At 39.7% G+C, this 16,904-nt stretch overlaps 1 protein-coding gene across 1 annotated transcript; it reads left to right on the plus strand.

Annotated features, from left to right (window-relative positions):
- The first annotated feature begins 1,126 nt into the window (after positions 1–1,126).
- On the plus strand, positions 1,127–14,547 carry LOC137258370 (probable methyltransferase-like protein 24). The gene is made up of 8 exons (XM_067796029.1): positions 1,127–1,135; positions 3,273–3,381; positions 3,682–3,759; positions 3,959–4,056; positions 9,324–9,452; positions 9,932–10,006; positions 11,094–11,241; positions 13,261–14,547. The coding sequence occupies exons 1-8, from the start codon at positions 1,128–1,130 to the stop codon at positions 13,588–13,590; spliced, it is 975 nt and encodes a 324-aa protein (XP_067652130.1). The 5' UTR covers position 1,127; the 3' UTR covers positions 13,591–14,547.
- The last annotated feature ends 2,357 nt before the right edge of the window (positions 14,548–16,904 follow it).

Consider the following 16,904-nt stretch of genomic DNA (forward strand, 5'->3'; position numbering starts at 1 on the left):
ATTCCGCTAACACTTCAATATTTTACTTCCATACACTTTTGATGATTATATTTACATTGAGAATGACATTGGAAGTATGCATGGCTGGTACAAACAGATTATGCATTTGGTGTTATCGATTGTTAACTCCGCCAAACAAACCTACTCGTGCTGTACTGTAGACGGGAACAGCTTCGCGGAAACACAAAAACATTTCACCGAAGAGCACGATCAATAGAACGCTAGGCGAAAGAAGTGAAATGGCTATGACCTGTTCATTAATTGTTTCCATGGGTACATAACAACAGGGTTGAACATTCATGTATGATAACAGGCCAACTGGATCAATGTTTTCCGGATCGACACGGACGGCATATCTGGAAACTTCATCATGAAAACCATGTAAGTGTTTATTTACCTATTTGTGATCGGGATATGATATTTTATTTTCGTTAAAATCCTGCTCACAAAGCGATGTTGTCGACGGTATTGCTACAGTTATCACGCGCTCGCTCCTTACTCTGAAGACGAGTGCTCGGCTGCCACATGGGTACAAGGTGTGTAGCACATTTCTGGTGTTCCCCGCCATCATATTGCTGGAATATTGCTAAACGCTGCTTAAAACTAAACTCAGTCACTCAATCCAAGGCAGAGGTTTCAACCCCCAAAGAAAAAAAAGCTTGAGAAGCCGGGGTCCAGGGGCTGCAGGCCCCAGCCGGGTCCAGGACTGCGCCCCTCTAAAGCTGAAGAAAGGTAGTGTTTATAACACCCTAAAAGTGGAATTGATAGGCGAAAATGAGTGAAAGAGTGGCTTTGATTAATTTACGTGTTTTTTTTGTGAGAAAAGCGGGAGATTATCAATGTCTGCCGTGAAAGCATGACAAATGCGTAAAAACCGCGAGTCTCACGGAGACGTTGGGTGTGCTGCAAAAAGCTGGATACGACCAATACAAGCAGTGAATGAACACAAAAGCGTTTCATAGGAGGGTCCAGAGGGGAAGCGGGGCTTTGCGCCCTGAATGTCTATGACTGTTGTAAACGTATGCAAATTAATCGTGCACTCCTCCCCTCTCAAGCATGCGCACCAACCGAATCGGAATCTACCCGTCTTGATGACATCTACACGAGCTGCCATATTAGAGTTTATCATGGGTTGGTAAGTGTTGATCAACCTGTTCCTTTCTTGGAATGTGAGGTTTAATGTTTTTTTGCAAACATGCTGATTACTTAAACTCAGTATTTGTAGTTTACATGTGTATTCTTTCTGAAAGTTTGTCTCTTAAGAATGTATCCGCTTGTTCCTATATTCTGCATTCGGGAGTACTGAAAGGTTCGAAGAAGTAGAAGGATTTTGTGGTTGATCATCATACAATTACCTCCTGGTTTTAAGATGTTTTTGGCATTAGAGCCTCTGCACTTGTTTCTCACAGAAGACATAATTAATTAGTAGGAATAATCCTCTTATATTGTACACATTATCCATGGCGGTATGTACACATTACTATCCCCAGTCACAGCACATCGTACTTTCCGACACTTTTTCAATTCCCCGGGGACCATACAGCCCTGCTGCCTGTCAAGCACAATGAACTTAGCGCTGAAATTGCCAGCATATCCTCACGGGTATACAGTTTACAACCGGGTGAACTCCGACAACGTGGATCTAAGTATCTTGTCCCAGGTTGCTCCGCGATGGAGATATATTTAGCGCACATCAAAGTGAAGAAGCTTATTGAGGCTGGTGATTTAGATCTTGTGGGAAATGTACACTTGTTCCATGCAAGACCATACGGTCATAGCAAGGAATGTACTGGTGGGAAGCTATAATGGTTTTGGTACTGAGTTATGGAAATGATGTATAGATGGTTCTTTGAGTCGAAATGGATGGTTGGATGGTCCTGTGGTGGTACTACTTGTACAGAATCAAAATGTTAAGTACCTAGGGGTACATCTCTTACTGAATGGGTTGGAAAGCGAGAATAATAAAGAGTGAGTTTCCATCTAACATCATATCGACAATGTTTCAGTCATACCACGACAAGACCAGCACATGATTAACCATGGAGTGATACAACCACACAAAATAGTGTCCGATTGTTTATCTTACCTCACACATGAATGTCGCTTTCTGATTGGCTAAGTGGGTGAGTTGATAAATTAATGTCACATCTGTAGTATTTCAGCCATATCGTGACGGGTCTGATTGGCTAAGCTCTATTCTATTATATTCAATGTACCCCGCGTACAGGCGATGTATTATTTTCAATGTACACCGCTGGGAATTCAGAACACTTCTGCTACTTCACGGTAGTACTTTTGTTTTTCTCGAATAACATTGAATCACGGAAATTATCGATGTTTTGCGATTGGAAATCGATTGAAGGGAGATAACTCTAAATCTGTTTACCTTGTGTCGTCTGCAAAATGGTGATTCGCCTCGCATTCAACAGAAGTGCTTCAAACAGTTCAAAATTAAAATTCAGGTGTTCGGTAAGATAATTACACTGTTCACTGGTCCCTCGGGGCCCATGGGCTCATGTACCCTCGAGGCTGGTTTATAAACCAACCTCGAGGGTACATGGCCCTATGGCCTCCTCGCGACCAGTGAACAACTTATAATGTTTAGTTCCCGTTCATGTGTCATTGCGAGAGGTATTAAAATGGACCCCGTGCTTCCGTCCATCCCTACGTCCGTGTACATTCGTCTTTTCCGGAAAGGATCTTCAAAACTGTTCAATATTTCTTTCCCAAACTTCGCACATAGATAGACGTGGTGATGTACTGTTGCCTTTTGGTATTTTCTGAATAAAATAGTAGTTGCGTTTCCATGACAACAACTTTGAATTTCACTGACTTTAGTGGTAGTGCTCTTATGTGGAACAGAACGTAAAAACCTTTCAACACTCTTCTTCCACTTTGTTATAAACACGCCAAAACATTTGACATGATCATAACTAATAGACATACTAGTATTCATGAAGAATATTTTGTCACTGAGGCGGATATAGATGACTTTGTCTTCTTGTTGATGTCTTAAACCGGACAAAAGAACATACACAACTCAAAATTAGATTCAGCCCAAACATGATAATCCCTTTTAAAAAGTAACTCGTCAGAAACACTGCTAACTAAATTCCATGAGCATTTCATGTACTATGTCAGATCATACTATCGCTGAATAACAATTCCTTGTTTGTTTCTCTTCTGACCATAATGAAAAGTGAATGCTGTCTTTTACCTCTCAGATTTGCATATTTTCCTATGTAATGCATTCCTTTCCTGTTGTTTCCCAGGTGGACCAGACAGAATTGTAAAACGTGGACAGCTTTGATAATGGTTGGAATATTTGTTTTCCTTGCGCAAAAGTCATTCTTCATAAAGGACAGACAGATTTGCCCAAAGGTAATCCAAAAGCTTCTTTGAGTCATGTCAAAAAACGCTCCATAGCGAACAAATTATAGTTTTATTCTTTCAAGAAAATGTTGCCTATGAAGTCCAGGAACTATTCACTGTCCTATGCAGAACTATTCTGAAAACAGTTTAAATGATTACTGTACATTCAGTGCACAATTACGGTTGCATTTTTATTAACGGTACAGGAAAGCTTTAAATTTTTTATCGTAATGATTTCATTGTACTAAAGTGTCATGAAACGTTTGTGTGGACTTTGTCATCAGAAAAGACATGTTGATTTTTCATGAGGTGGTGCCGTCTCAGCAGAGCGCCCATGTTGACATCCTGTCAAAAGCTCATTTCCGTCATGAGGATGTGATCACGAAGGTGAGACTGGTATTACGATTGAATCATATGTCGTTGACCTCATCCCCTGTCATTTAATACAACGTATTTTTGTACCCTCTTGCAACACATATTATTTTTATGACCGGCTCGTCATTCTCCCCATATAGATCAGTGTAATTTTTTCTAGGCCTTTTATTTAGTATGTTTTGTTTTTGCTAACTCTTATGTTCACTTTCAGAAAGAAGAGGACACAAACGAGGAGGAACCTTTTCCAATTCCAACCGATGATATTTTAAAGGAAATGTCTCATGAAAACTTGTCGCTTCTTTATCACAGGTAAATACTCTCAGAGAAGAGAGTGAGTGAGTGTGAGTGAGTTTAGTTTTACGCCGCACTCAGCACTATTCCAGCTATATGGTGAACGGACAATCCAGTGACCAACACCATGAGCATCGATCTCCGTAATTGGGAACCGATGACAAGTGTCAACCAAGTCAGCGAGTCTGATCATCCGATCCCCTTAGTCGCCTCTTACGACAAGCATAGTCGCCTGTTATGGCAAGCATAGGCTGCTGAAGGCCTATTCTACCCGGGGGCTTTCATGGGTCTCAGAGAAAGAACAAGCGCATTAGGTACCTTTAAAAACGTTTAGGAGTGATGGTCTGGGGATGTCACACCCATTTTGTTATGTGATTAAAAATTCTGAAGAAAAAAGATATCCTTATCCTTATTTTGACATTACAGACAGAATAGCAAACATATTTCAGTTGAAGATTTTTAAGGATAGGACCATTAACGTTGCGCGATAGTGGGTGTTTTCTGGGACGTGCTTGCTTCGAAGATTTTACATACGCTTCCCCATTCTCTTACTTGTATTGAACTGGTTCATTTTTTAAAAGTAATGTACTAGCAACATATAGAAACTGTGCATTGTCAAAATATTATCCCATTTGATAAGTACGATAACAACGTCAAAGGAGGTACAAACTTTAATGGAGGGATCATGAGACCATAACAAGTCGGGAGAACTTCAACTGAAAAGTCAAATCACAATGACGTCACGGGTCAACAAGCGGGACAGGGGTCAAACGACCATGTCACAAGCTCAATAACGGGTATGTCCACCATCGGCATTGAGAACAGCGGTGCATTGACGACACATAGAGCCTGTCAAACGTGCAAGGAAGGCTTGTGGGATGTCACGCCAGATTCTCTCAAGTTCTCTTGCAAGGCAAGGACGTTATCTGGCGGATGAGGAAGACGGGGTAGACGTCGATTCATCTCGTCCCAAACATGCTGTGTCGGGGAGAGACCCTGTGAAATTGCAGACCAAGGCAGCATGTCAACGTTGTGGCGTTGCAAGAAATCCATAGCAACCCTTGCCGCATGAATACGGGCATTGCATTTTGGAATGTTAACCTAGGGCCATGACTTTGTAGAAGAGGAATTGCGACAGGTCGAAGAATCTGATCCCTGTAGCCCACCCCAGTTACGGTATCCTGAACAATCAGCAATGTAAACTGTCGAACTGTTTGGGGTGAATACGGCGAAGTCCTGCGGTGGTCCGTCATTTGTGTTCATTTGTGCAGAAATAGTGTTCCGGTGGCGGTGGAAATATACAACCTCTTGTCGTTGAGGCATTCGCCCACAAACCACCTGCAACAACATTTTGCACGTCTCAAGGACTAAACCACTGACGTCACGGAACGTGGCACGTGCATGCATTTTGGATACGTGTCACTAACCTCTGTGTTTTAATCCTCATGTATCTACACAACTTTGATTTTAAATTTTGTATGCACAGTTTCTTTACGTGCCTAGTATATATTATGGAATATCTTACTTGGACATCATGTTAGTTCTAAAATGAACAAGATATTGCGTAGTATTATGTGAAAATGTTCAGACAATATAACCAGTCAACCTGGAGTCAGACAAGACTGTACCCTAAGCCCTTTTTTATGTTCCCTTTTGACAAATGAATAGGGGATACAGATCTAAACAGTTCAAATGGAATTCAGTTACATCCCGACACAATTCAAATCGTTTATAATTATTATTATTATTATCATTTGACAATATCATAGTCCTCTCGAGTTCAAGATGTGGTTGACAAGAAATTGATAAATGAATTAGAACATTACAGCAATGATTATACGTTGACTGCTAGTAAATCTAAAACAAAAATAGTTGATTAAAATGGTTGGAAGAATAGCAAAAGGTGAACGATGGTATTCCAGATGTTATTGAAGTAATTCATATAAATATTTAGACGCTGATTTTACAAACCACCTGTCATTTACCACGCATACAGTTCAAGCCTCATTGCGAGGTGCAGAGATTCTAATAGGCATTAAGAAACATATACAAACACTTGGTGACCTATCACACAACTCTTTTTTGCACGATCTGTGATGCTAAAAAATGCTCTGTCCTTTTGTATGGCGATCTGATCTGGGGAATCAAAGCGTCCGATGCCATAAAGTTCATTTATACGCTGATAAGAAATATCTTGGAATAACAATTAATACATACAAGTCAGTATAAGACGAGTGTGGTAGATTTCCCTTATGTATTTAAGGAAATGTTGGTTAAATCATTGGGTATGGCTCCAAGTGTTATGCGATAAAAATGGGAAAAGGAATTTGGTCACAAACCCAAACGAATGATTATTGTCTATTGGATTTGGTAGTACATGGTATGAACAGCAACTAAAATCTCACTCATTATTCCTGCTATGTGTTTACCGACGACTTAAAGATATCTACATGCAAAACTGAAATGAAAACTTTTTTTGTTTATTTATATTCAAATCCTGCAAACCATTTTAATATAGGTAACAGGTATATTAAGAGCTGCTACTTTGCATATCCTGACATTTACACATTCATATCCCTTTTAACCAACTCTAGTAAAATATATTTGGAAAGATTATCAATGTAGATCTATTACGCACCCACGTGAAAAATGCATTCTTAAAAAAATTCTACTAACTGATCATTTATTCACTGTATTTGTACTGTATGCCTGCAGCTTCCTCGGAAAATATATAGATATACAGAAAAGAAAGGCAGACAAAAACAAAAAGACAGTATAACAGTGCCTCGGTAATATTTAGTACAGTTGGAATCAAACAGCCATAGCGTTATCGTTCTTGTTTGCAGTAGTTCTAATGTTAATGCGCCAACATATGAAACCAGTGGGGCACAAACATATTTCAGTTGAAGATTTTTAAGGATAGGGCATATTTAAGGATAGCACGATACCGAGTGTTTTGTCGGACGTGCTTGCTTCGAGGATTTTACGTACGCTTTCCCATTCTCTTACTTGTATTGAACTGGTAATGTAATGTACTAGCCACATAAAGAAACCGTGCATTGTCAAAATATTATCCCATTTGATAAATACGATAACAATGTCAAAGGTACATATAAACTTTAATGGAGGGGTCATGAGACCATAACAAGTCGGGAGAATATTGGACCGAAATATTACGGAGAAAAATATGGGTTGGCCATGAATGCATTTAACTGTGTTTGTCTTCTGTGTCGAAAGAAAATAAGTCAAAACAATTTCTTAAAAACTGGTGCCTAACGTCCCTCTTAAATACATCACATAAATTAGACTCGACACAAGTTGCAAGCAGAATCAGAACTGTTCTACCAGAAATAATAAATGAGGATCAAAAGGGATTTGTTGAAGGTAGATACATAGAAGAGATAACCAGACTTGTATATGATCTGATGGATTACACAGAACCCTATCAAATCACAGGTTTCCTTCTACTTGTAGACTTTGAATAAGCATTTGATTCCGTTGATAGAAACTTTATAAAAAATGTGTTACTTTGAACCAAGCTTACAAAATGGATCTATCTTCTTTCAATGGAATTGAATCAAGTGTATTAGCTAATGGTTATGGTAGTTCCTTTTTCCCAGTAGCAAGAGGCTGTCGCCAGGGCGATCCAGTATCCCCCTGCATATTTTATGTGTTGAGATCTTAGCCCTCATGTTAAGATAGAAACAAATGTAAAGGGAATCAGAATGGGAAATATAGGACATGTTTTCGGACAGTTTGCTGATGATGCCACAATTACACTAGATGGATCAGAGAAAGGAATACATGTACAATTCCTTTGCTAGAGTTCCAGGACTCAAGGTTAATGCTGACAAAACTAAGTTAATATGGATAGGATCGAAGAAACGATCCCTTTGCAAGGAGTGTAAGTTTGATCGGACGCAAACGTTTCAAATTACTGGGAGTGTAATTTGACATAGACTTAGACTATATGGTAGATTTGAATAGCAAAAGCAAAATAAGGTCAAAAGAAAAAGAAATAAAAATATGGCAAATAAGAAATCTGACCCCATGGGTAGAGAAATAATGCTCAAATCAATTCTCCTCTTGAAGTTAAACCATCTTTTCAGCTCGTTATCCAATCCATCAGAAGAATTTATATACGATTTTCAGAAAACGTGTCTTCAGTTCATTTGGAAATGTAAAAGAGACAAAGTTAAATGAAACGTTATGGTAGCACCATCCAATATTTGTGGTATAAATGCCCCAGATATAAGACATGTTATAGCAGGTCAAAACTCAGGTGAATGAGAAGACTAAATTGACACCCCAAGATGTTCACATACATGTAACATAGCATTATTACCTTTAGAAATCTTTGGATAGCCTCTCCCAGTCAGTATGGTACAACAATAACACACGTGTTGATGGGAAACCCATTTTATATTTTGATTTATTTGATAAGGGAGAGATCTTTATCAATGACTTCATGAACGACTTCGGTGGCATCTGCACCTTACAAGAATTTCAATTAAAACATGACTTGCAAATTGAATTTTTTGAGATATCAAGAACTAAAATCGGCAATTGTGAAATACACTGGAAGACTGGCAGGAAAATTGATGTGTCCTTTTCTCCCTTTTAATTTTAAATGGCTGGGAATATTCAAGGAAGGTTGTAAATCTTTATATGTAACCTTGTGTGACATGTAATTTACAAAAACGCAAGGGTTAAAAATATGAAACAGTATTTTAGCTATAAATAAATATCTCTTTCAGACAAAATGCATGGATTCTCCATTGTGTACTTTTTGTTATAAAAACAATTATCCACTTATTTTTTTGTTGTGAACATGGAAAAGATGACTGGTTGGCTCAGTGTAATTTGTGAAGGAACAATACTCTTTACAAATGAAAATATAATCTTTGGATTGGGGGGGGGGGTGGGCGGGAATAATAACCCCTTAAATGCAATATGCGATGTGATGATTCATATAATCTGTGAACAGTTGCTGTTTGTGACAATGTTTCATTTCACTCACATTCAATCAATATTAATTCAGTTGCTTCACTGCATGTTCAAACTACCCATCCAGTACACAAAACGGTACATTTACTGTAGAGAATACTTGAATATATACACGTTTCAATTTATATCAAACTTTAGGGTGTTCCCATACTTTTTGTTTGTAGTATACATCGCGGTCTCTAGCTTTGGTTCCAAAGGGAAAACTGCCATGGAACAGGAAAAAGTTTGCTTTCTCTTGATGTGTGTGTTTTGTTCTAATAATTTGCTTTATGCTTTAGGTTTGTGGATAATGTCGGCGTGCTGTGTAGAAACATCAACCGCCTAGGTAAACTTAGTGACGGCGGATGGGAGGTGTGTCATGATCAACGATATAGACCCCCAAGCGATTGTCTAGTATATTCCGTGGGGTATGTATTTTACATTTACTTCACCAAGTGTCTTGGGTTTTGTACGCTACCTATACATCATTTAACTTGGTACACTGGAATTTTAATTCTTGCTTTGGGTGTATTGTGTCATTTTCATAATCTCTGTCCATCTACTCAGAAATGATGACACACAGAGTTTTCATCAATTTTGGATTGTTTTTGTTTGTTTTTTAACACCCAGCTTTATGGCAGCTGTTTGTCAATATTCGAGTTTGAACCACACAAACCATTGATTAACATTATGAGCAGCGATTCACGCATTTGGGATACGATGACGTGTTTCAAACAAACCTGCGAGTCTGACGCTTGATATCAAATTAGTGGTCTCTCATATATTACTGAAGTTCAGTTCAAACCCGGATCTTTCCAGATGTCCGTGTGTTTAACTGGACAATAGAAATGCGATACAGTGACAGTTAAGATATTCATTCCACTTCACTCTGTGTTTTCTGTTTCAGCATAAACGACGACTTTAGTTTTGACGACGCTATCGCAAATGAGTACGGATGCGAAGTTCATTCGTTTGATCCAAGGTATGTACCGGTCTTTATGTGATACATGTCATTATCTCACCCCGAGTTTGATCCAAGGTATGTACCAGTCTTTATGTGATACATGTCATTATCTCACCCCGAGTTTGATCCAAGGTATGCACCAGTCTTTATGTGATACATGTCATTATCTCACCCCGAGTTTGATCCAAGGTATGTACCAGTCTTTATGTGATACATATCATTATCTCACCCCGAGTTTGATCCAAGGTATGCACCAGTCTTTATGTGATACATGTCACTATCTCACCCCGGGTTTGATCCAAGGTATGCACCAGTCTTTATGTGATACATGTCATTATCTCACCCCGAGTTTGATCCAAGGTATGCACCAGTCTTTATGTGATACATGTCATTATCTCACCCCGAGTTTGATCCAAGGTATGCACCAGTCTTTATGTAATACATGTCATTATCTCACCCCGAGTTTGATCCAAGGTATGTACCAGTCTTTATGTAATACATGTCATTATCTCACCCCGAGTTTGAGACAAAGCCACCCTAGCCTCAAATCGAAGCATACTGTGTCCATTCTCATGAAAACAGTGGCGCATTAACACACATCGTTAATACCAGAGGCATCACAGTTCACTACCCATTTCAAGTGTAAACTTCCACAATATAGTCCCTCAAGTCTGTGAATTACCAAGCGATGATGTTACTACAAAACAGACTAGATAAAAGGACACGTATTTCCACTTCAAAATAATAGAGCTCGATGCTGGTATACATGAATTCAACTGCCGCTCTAGCAACTCAGGAATAAATTAAATTAAACTAGGAAAATAGCCCGTCGTGAATTGACCACATGCCTCTCCATGGAGTAACCAAGCAAGGAAGAAGAACTGGACTTCGCACGCGGGAGACAGTGTAGCTTCGTGGATAAAATGTGCACCCGTCCAGCTGAAGACCCGGGTTCGATTCCGCATGTGGGTACAATGTGTAAGGCTCATTTTTGGTGTTCCCTGACGTGATATTGCTGGAACATTTCTACATTGACTCAAACCAATGATCACTCACTCACACGTATGTTTAGATTAGACCTGTATTCATAGTGTTCAAATTTCAGCATGAAGACAAAGTCCTACAGACGAAGTGAAAAAGTATTTTTTCACCAAATAGGAATATCTGACAGTGATGTTCATATCCCAGAAGGCCAGACAGGATGGGAGATGCGCTCACTAGGGTCCATGAAGAAGGAGCTCGGTCACGACAAGGTGAGACAACTCACCGTTCTTACCATACCTCATGGTTCATTGCCTCCTGCTCAGATTGTTCATTGGTTCGAAGCCAATGGATGCCGTCCCTTGAAGTTGCGACGAAAACTCTCTCTCTCTCTCTCTCTCTCTCTCTCTCTCTCTTTATGTCTCGCTCTCTCTCTCTCCATCGAGCATCGAGCTACACAATTTGGATTCAATGACATGTGTCAACCAAGTCAGCGAGTCTGACCACCCGATCCCGTCTTACAACAAGTACGGGTTACTGGGGATCAGTTTTAACCTGGATCTTCACGGGTAGATCTTTAATGGACTCGTGGCTGAGCTAAGCTGAACCATATACGAAGGTTTAGCGAAGCACAACTTAAATTGTTTGATGGAATACATATAGCCTTTTAAAAAAAGAAAACATGTGCCAAACGTGAAACTTCGGCCAAAATAACCGATTCAGTTGTGTCAAAAATCCACTTAGAGAAAAAAAACTTAAAAAGAACAAGAATACAGTTCTACCCATCACATTGTTAAAACCGTCAGTTATACAACAGTATCAAGGATAGTAACAATGCTTGTTGCATACATGTTCATTTTGGTCTTTTGAATATGGAAATATTTTACAGGCCCTTGTAACAACATCCTAACGAAGCGGTCTTAAAATCTTCAGAAAAATTGTATGAATGGACGCACTTTTAAAACAGTGATTCGACCTGGAAATTTGATGATGAAAAGTCTTCAGATATATTCTTTCCCTCTGAATTTGCGTAACCCCATATTTCTGTTTCATTCTGACAAATGTTTATAATATTTGTTTTTTGTAATGTAATACTGTTTATTACGGTCTTGTATCCTTGTGTAACGGCGAGTACTAGTATGTGATTTGCATTGACTGCAATGATGAGCTTCACTGGACAGTTTAGTGGAACAGGAGCTCTGTCCCCACGAAATAACTTTCTAATGGCTGATCTAGTGACCCTATTTGATCTGATATTCCTAGGTTTATGTTCACGTATGATACTATAATTATTTAAATTGTAACACCTGGTCCCCTCTGCCAATATCAAACTAGTTTAGGTCTACGTAGTTTGGTATATATGTGAGTTTAAGTTGCTTCTGTGTTTGAAAATGTTTTTAATCGACGAAACCGGTGTTATAAGAGGTCAATTAATCAGGTGCTAAATGAGACTCAGTTCATTTGGTCTAACTAGGACACCATTCGTTCAAAAAAGACAATGGTTTTGACTTACATGGAGTGTCACAGACGCATACAATTTACAATCGTACAGGAGCGTGAGATTAGTGGTCCAAGCGTTCGCAAGTCATGCCGACTTTTGATACCATCCCCTAACGATAAAATCGCACGTGCCTCTCGCTTAACTGACAATTTTAGAGTTGTTGCTACACCCCTATCACAAATCGTGGAGTATCGAATGAGTGAGTGAGTTTAGTTTTACGCCGCACTCAGCAATATTCCAGCAATATCGAGTCTGACCAGGCAATCCAGTGATCAACAACATGAGCATCGATCTGCACAATTGGGAACTGATGACATGTGTCAACCAAGCCAGCGAGCCTGACCACCCGATCCCGTTACTCGCCTCTTACGACAAGTATAGTCGCCTTTTACGCAAGTGTGGGTTGCTGAAGGCCTATTCTACCCCGTACCTTCACGGGTCAGCATCGAATGTAAAAAGTGATTGTTTGTAAACAACTCCCGACTAACGGGATCGGTGATCCGGCTTGGTGACTACGTTGACACATGTGATTGTATCTCAGTTGCGTAGATCGATGCTCCATGGACTGTCTGGTCCAGACTCGATTATTTACAGACCGCCGCCATATAGGCGGAAAATTGCTGAGTGCGGCTTGAAGCAAAAAACAAACAAATCATACCAGCATAGTACTGTTATCCAACTTTGCGAACACTATCATCGTATTCAGCCAGCTCTTTGTATTCTGTGTGTTTCGTAACTACAATGCGTCCAGAAAAATCAGTAACACTTTTCATGTTTGTATTTCTTTCAGCGACGCATCAATGTCTTAAAGATGGATATTGAGCACTGGGAGTGGAGAGTCCTCCCAGAAGCCATTGCGACAGGCTTCCTGGATGACGTCACCACCCTCGATTTGGAGCTTCACAGCTGGGTCATAGAAAAGGGCACTTATATTTATGAGCCCCCAGCTGAAATCTATTTGGGTTATTTGAGAACTCTTAGACAATTACATCAACTTGGCTTCCGTATTTTCTTAACTCACAGAAATCTTGGATCCTGTCAGTTTAAATCTAAATTTGGCATGATGAGAACCAGTTGTCAAGAGATCGCCATGGTGCAAACAAAAAAGAGGGGTTTGTGATTTGCAATATACGTAATGGTTTGTTTTCAGCTGAAAACAATCATTTGATAGGTGAAAGAGTGTAATCTCAGATATAACATGTGTTATAATTTCATTGTATATACTTCTACGTTTTTCTTCCAATCTTCAAAACCAAGAAACGATTTTGAGTAAAGAAAAGGACATTCACCCTTGAACATGGACCAAAGCTTCACTTTTGCTACAGAAATATTAATTGAGGTAATAAGATGATTGCATTTTGTATTTTTCTCACAAGCTGAAGTTGAAGTGAGAACCAAGATTCTTGTACACATATTATTTATTGCGTGTCGGCTTTATGCTCTTATCCACTAGATGTACTGTCCTGAATTACACCCTCAGTGACGATCACTATGAATGTGATCAACAAGTGTCACTTTTCAATAATATCTCCTCCATATGACGCGACCGGGAATCGATCTGTCAGCTCCCTTTGTCTTGGAAAGACTCGATCGTTTTATATGCGTGCGTGAGCGCCTAGGTGTGTGCATGTGTGTGCCAAGCGTATTATGTACTCATGTGCCGCATTAGTTTCATACATTGAATGTGGAATCTAACGAGATGTAAGAATGAAATTCTTTTTCTCAAGTGTTTTGTCTGGATATTGCTGATATAATATATTTTACTTACAGCAAGGAATTCACATTTGTTTGTTGCTTCATGATAACATTTCATGCCTGTATCGTCATTAAAATGATGCTTGAAGATACAGTTAGTGCTATTTGCGTACATGCGTGCGTGCATGCGTGAGTCCCTAGGTGCATGCGTGTGTGTGCATAACGTATTGCGTACTTATGTGCTTAATTATTTTCGTACATTGAATGTGCCGTGTAGCGAGATGTAAGAATAACATTCATTTTCTTAAGTGCTTTGTCAGTATGTTACTGATGTTCATTGTTTCAAGATAACATGTCACGCCTGTATAATGATTAAACTGTTTTACACCGCCTTACTATCACGTCATTTTGTACAACATGTCGGATCATACAGGTATTAACAACGGTCGTATCATAACCTGAAACATGAAGAAGGCGATATGGAGGACGCGGTGGTCTAAGGCGACAGGCTAGTGATACGGCGAGCTAGAGGTGACGGGATCGAGCCCATCTGTGACCGGCTGCAGCGTGCATATATACCGATTTATGGTCTCTGTCAGGTGTAAAAAGCTTGGAGTCTACTTTGTGTGCAGACTTTTTTAGTGGTGTCACAACCCCAGTGTACAGTACATAACCTTGTGCACTTAAAGGAACCCAAAGGTCCGTTGGTATATGACCAGATGGTGGCCACATGAATACGTGCAAACACCTAGTTTACTAGGGTACAGCAACGTGCAATAGACTTGAACAAAGTACAACATATGAATCGCACTACGCATATGGGATATGGTGACGTTTGAAGTGAGTCAGCGATCCTGACCATCCGTTAGCCGCCTGTTACTATAAGCGGTGATTACTGAAGAGTTAATTCTAACCCGGATGTTCATGTGGATCAATGGCTTTCATATATTTGCTGACGTCTGAACCAAATACATCCAAGGAGGTCAGTACATATCTAGAATGTGTGGTAGGTCGAGCACCATTCACCAAAATGAAACATCCCTTTGCTCGTTTTTATTATCACAAGATAGGAACCTGTTTCTGGAAAATATTCCATTTTAGACACGAGGTGTTGGCTCGCATTCTGTGCGCAGTCTTTGGTCAGTGTTTCACGGTACCTTTGTCAGTGGTTGCGTCATTTAGTTCAGCCGGTTTGCCATCCACCTTCACTTTGTCGAAATGAATAATATGAACTCCAGAATCAGACGAGTGAGAGAACCGTGCCTATAATTTTTAATGTGTAATGTCTCGTAACTCCAAACGGAGTGGCCAAATTTAATGTTATATACAGTGCACAGTGTAACTCGGACTGCTGTCTAATTCGGACTTTTTAGTCGGTCCTAACCGGGGTCGAATTGGACAGAGTGATCTGTATATACCTTTATGTAACATTTGAGGTACGATACGATAATACCATCTGTCTGTAACGCGTGTTATACTTGGGATTATAATTTCCGGTAACGTACACTGATACACAACGCTATTAGTAACAAGTGTTGTATTTCGGATTACACCTTTTCAGTGAAGTAAAGTAAAGTACTTTTTCAGTGAGGTAAAGTAAAGAAACTTACTGCGAGAGTGCAATATCAAATATAACACGTGTTACATTTGACCAGTTTCTAAACGTTAATAGAGACAGCAAACAACAATTTGATAAATTCATCTTATAAAGCTCCTCATGAATGTGTATTGGATTTGTATATTCTCTGATGCACGACACCTTACCTTTGCAAAGATGGGAACTGAATACATATCCTTGTATCCGTTATTAACATTCAAATGAATTAGAAATGTATTTGTGTTATTTATTTATATTTTACAAAATGAGATGAAAATGCAGTATAGAGAGGGTTCGGGAGATCCTGTCATGTCTCATAAGCAACTCAGGGTCCTTGCCCCCACTACACGCAGTCCAGACAGCGAATGGGACTTCTCCCAAGATACCCTGCTTAGTCGAACCCTCAAGAGCTTTTGTAGAGAATATGTAGACACCCCAACACTGCAGCCTTCTGCATTACCCAGAGTGTCGGGAGGGTTGTGCCCCAGTTTGAAAACCCGGGTCCTCAGGAGATTAGGTGGTACCAAACCAAGGGCACCGAGAACGATAGGGAGTCTGACGACAGTGTACTTGAGATGCAAGCGAGACATGTCAAAGGTGAGGTCGGCATATTTAGTATGCTTTTCCTGATTCTTGCCAATCACGTTGCCTGCAAAAAGGGACAGAAAATTAAATAATGTTAATAAATCCAATGGCTCTCTCAAACAGGACAATATGAGGTTTACTAGGTGGAATTCTTCTGAGACTCTATATGGGCCTGTTCCACAAAAGTTTAAAAGCATCATTTTCCAAGACGCCCTGGACATGTTCAGCATCGTACCAAGGATGCACCTCGGAGTCAAAGTCACAGGCGTGTCGGAGAGTGTAGAAAAAGCAGCAGGCCGTCTCATCATGTTTTTCATTATTTCCACTATTTATATTATGCTAACATTTGCATAGCGCCACTATTTGCATAGTGTCCAGTCCAGCTGCTTTCCGATGGAAACAAATTAATGCCGTGTCCAGAAAACGTATGTCCAATGCTCATACACAGAAACAAATGACGTTTAGTGTATTTGCATGTTCCTTTTGATGCACAAGTGAGCTTATTTTAACGTTTTCATCTTTATTTGTGTGCAGAAAATGAATCACATCTACAACCT

The sequence above is a fragment of the Haliotis asinina genome, chromosome 12, assembly GCF_037392515.1.
Source record: "Haliotis asinina isolate JCU_RB_2024 chromosome 12, JCU_Hal_asi_v2, whole genome shotgun sequence".
Taxonomy (NCBI): Eukaryota; Metazoa; Mollusca; class Gastropoda; order Lepetellida; family Haliotidae; genus Haliotis; species Haliotis asinina.

Coding starts and splice junctions, on each gene's coding strand:
- LOC137258370 (XM_067796029.1), top strand. Junction 3,760..3,958: donor ATGAGGATGTGATCACGAAG/GTGAGACTGGTA, acceptor GTTCACTTTCAG/AAAGAAGAGGACACAAACGA. Junction 11,242..13,260: donor AGGAGCTCGGTCACGACAAG/GTGAGACAACTC, acceptor TATTTCTTTCAG/CGACGCATCAATGTCTTAAA.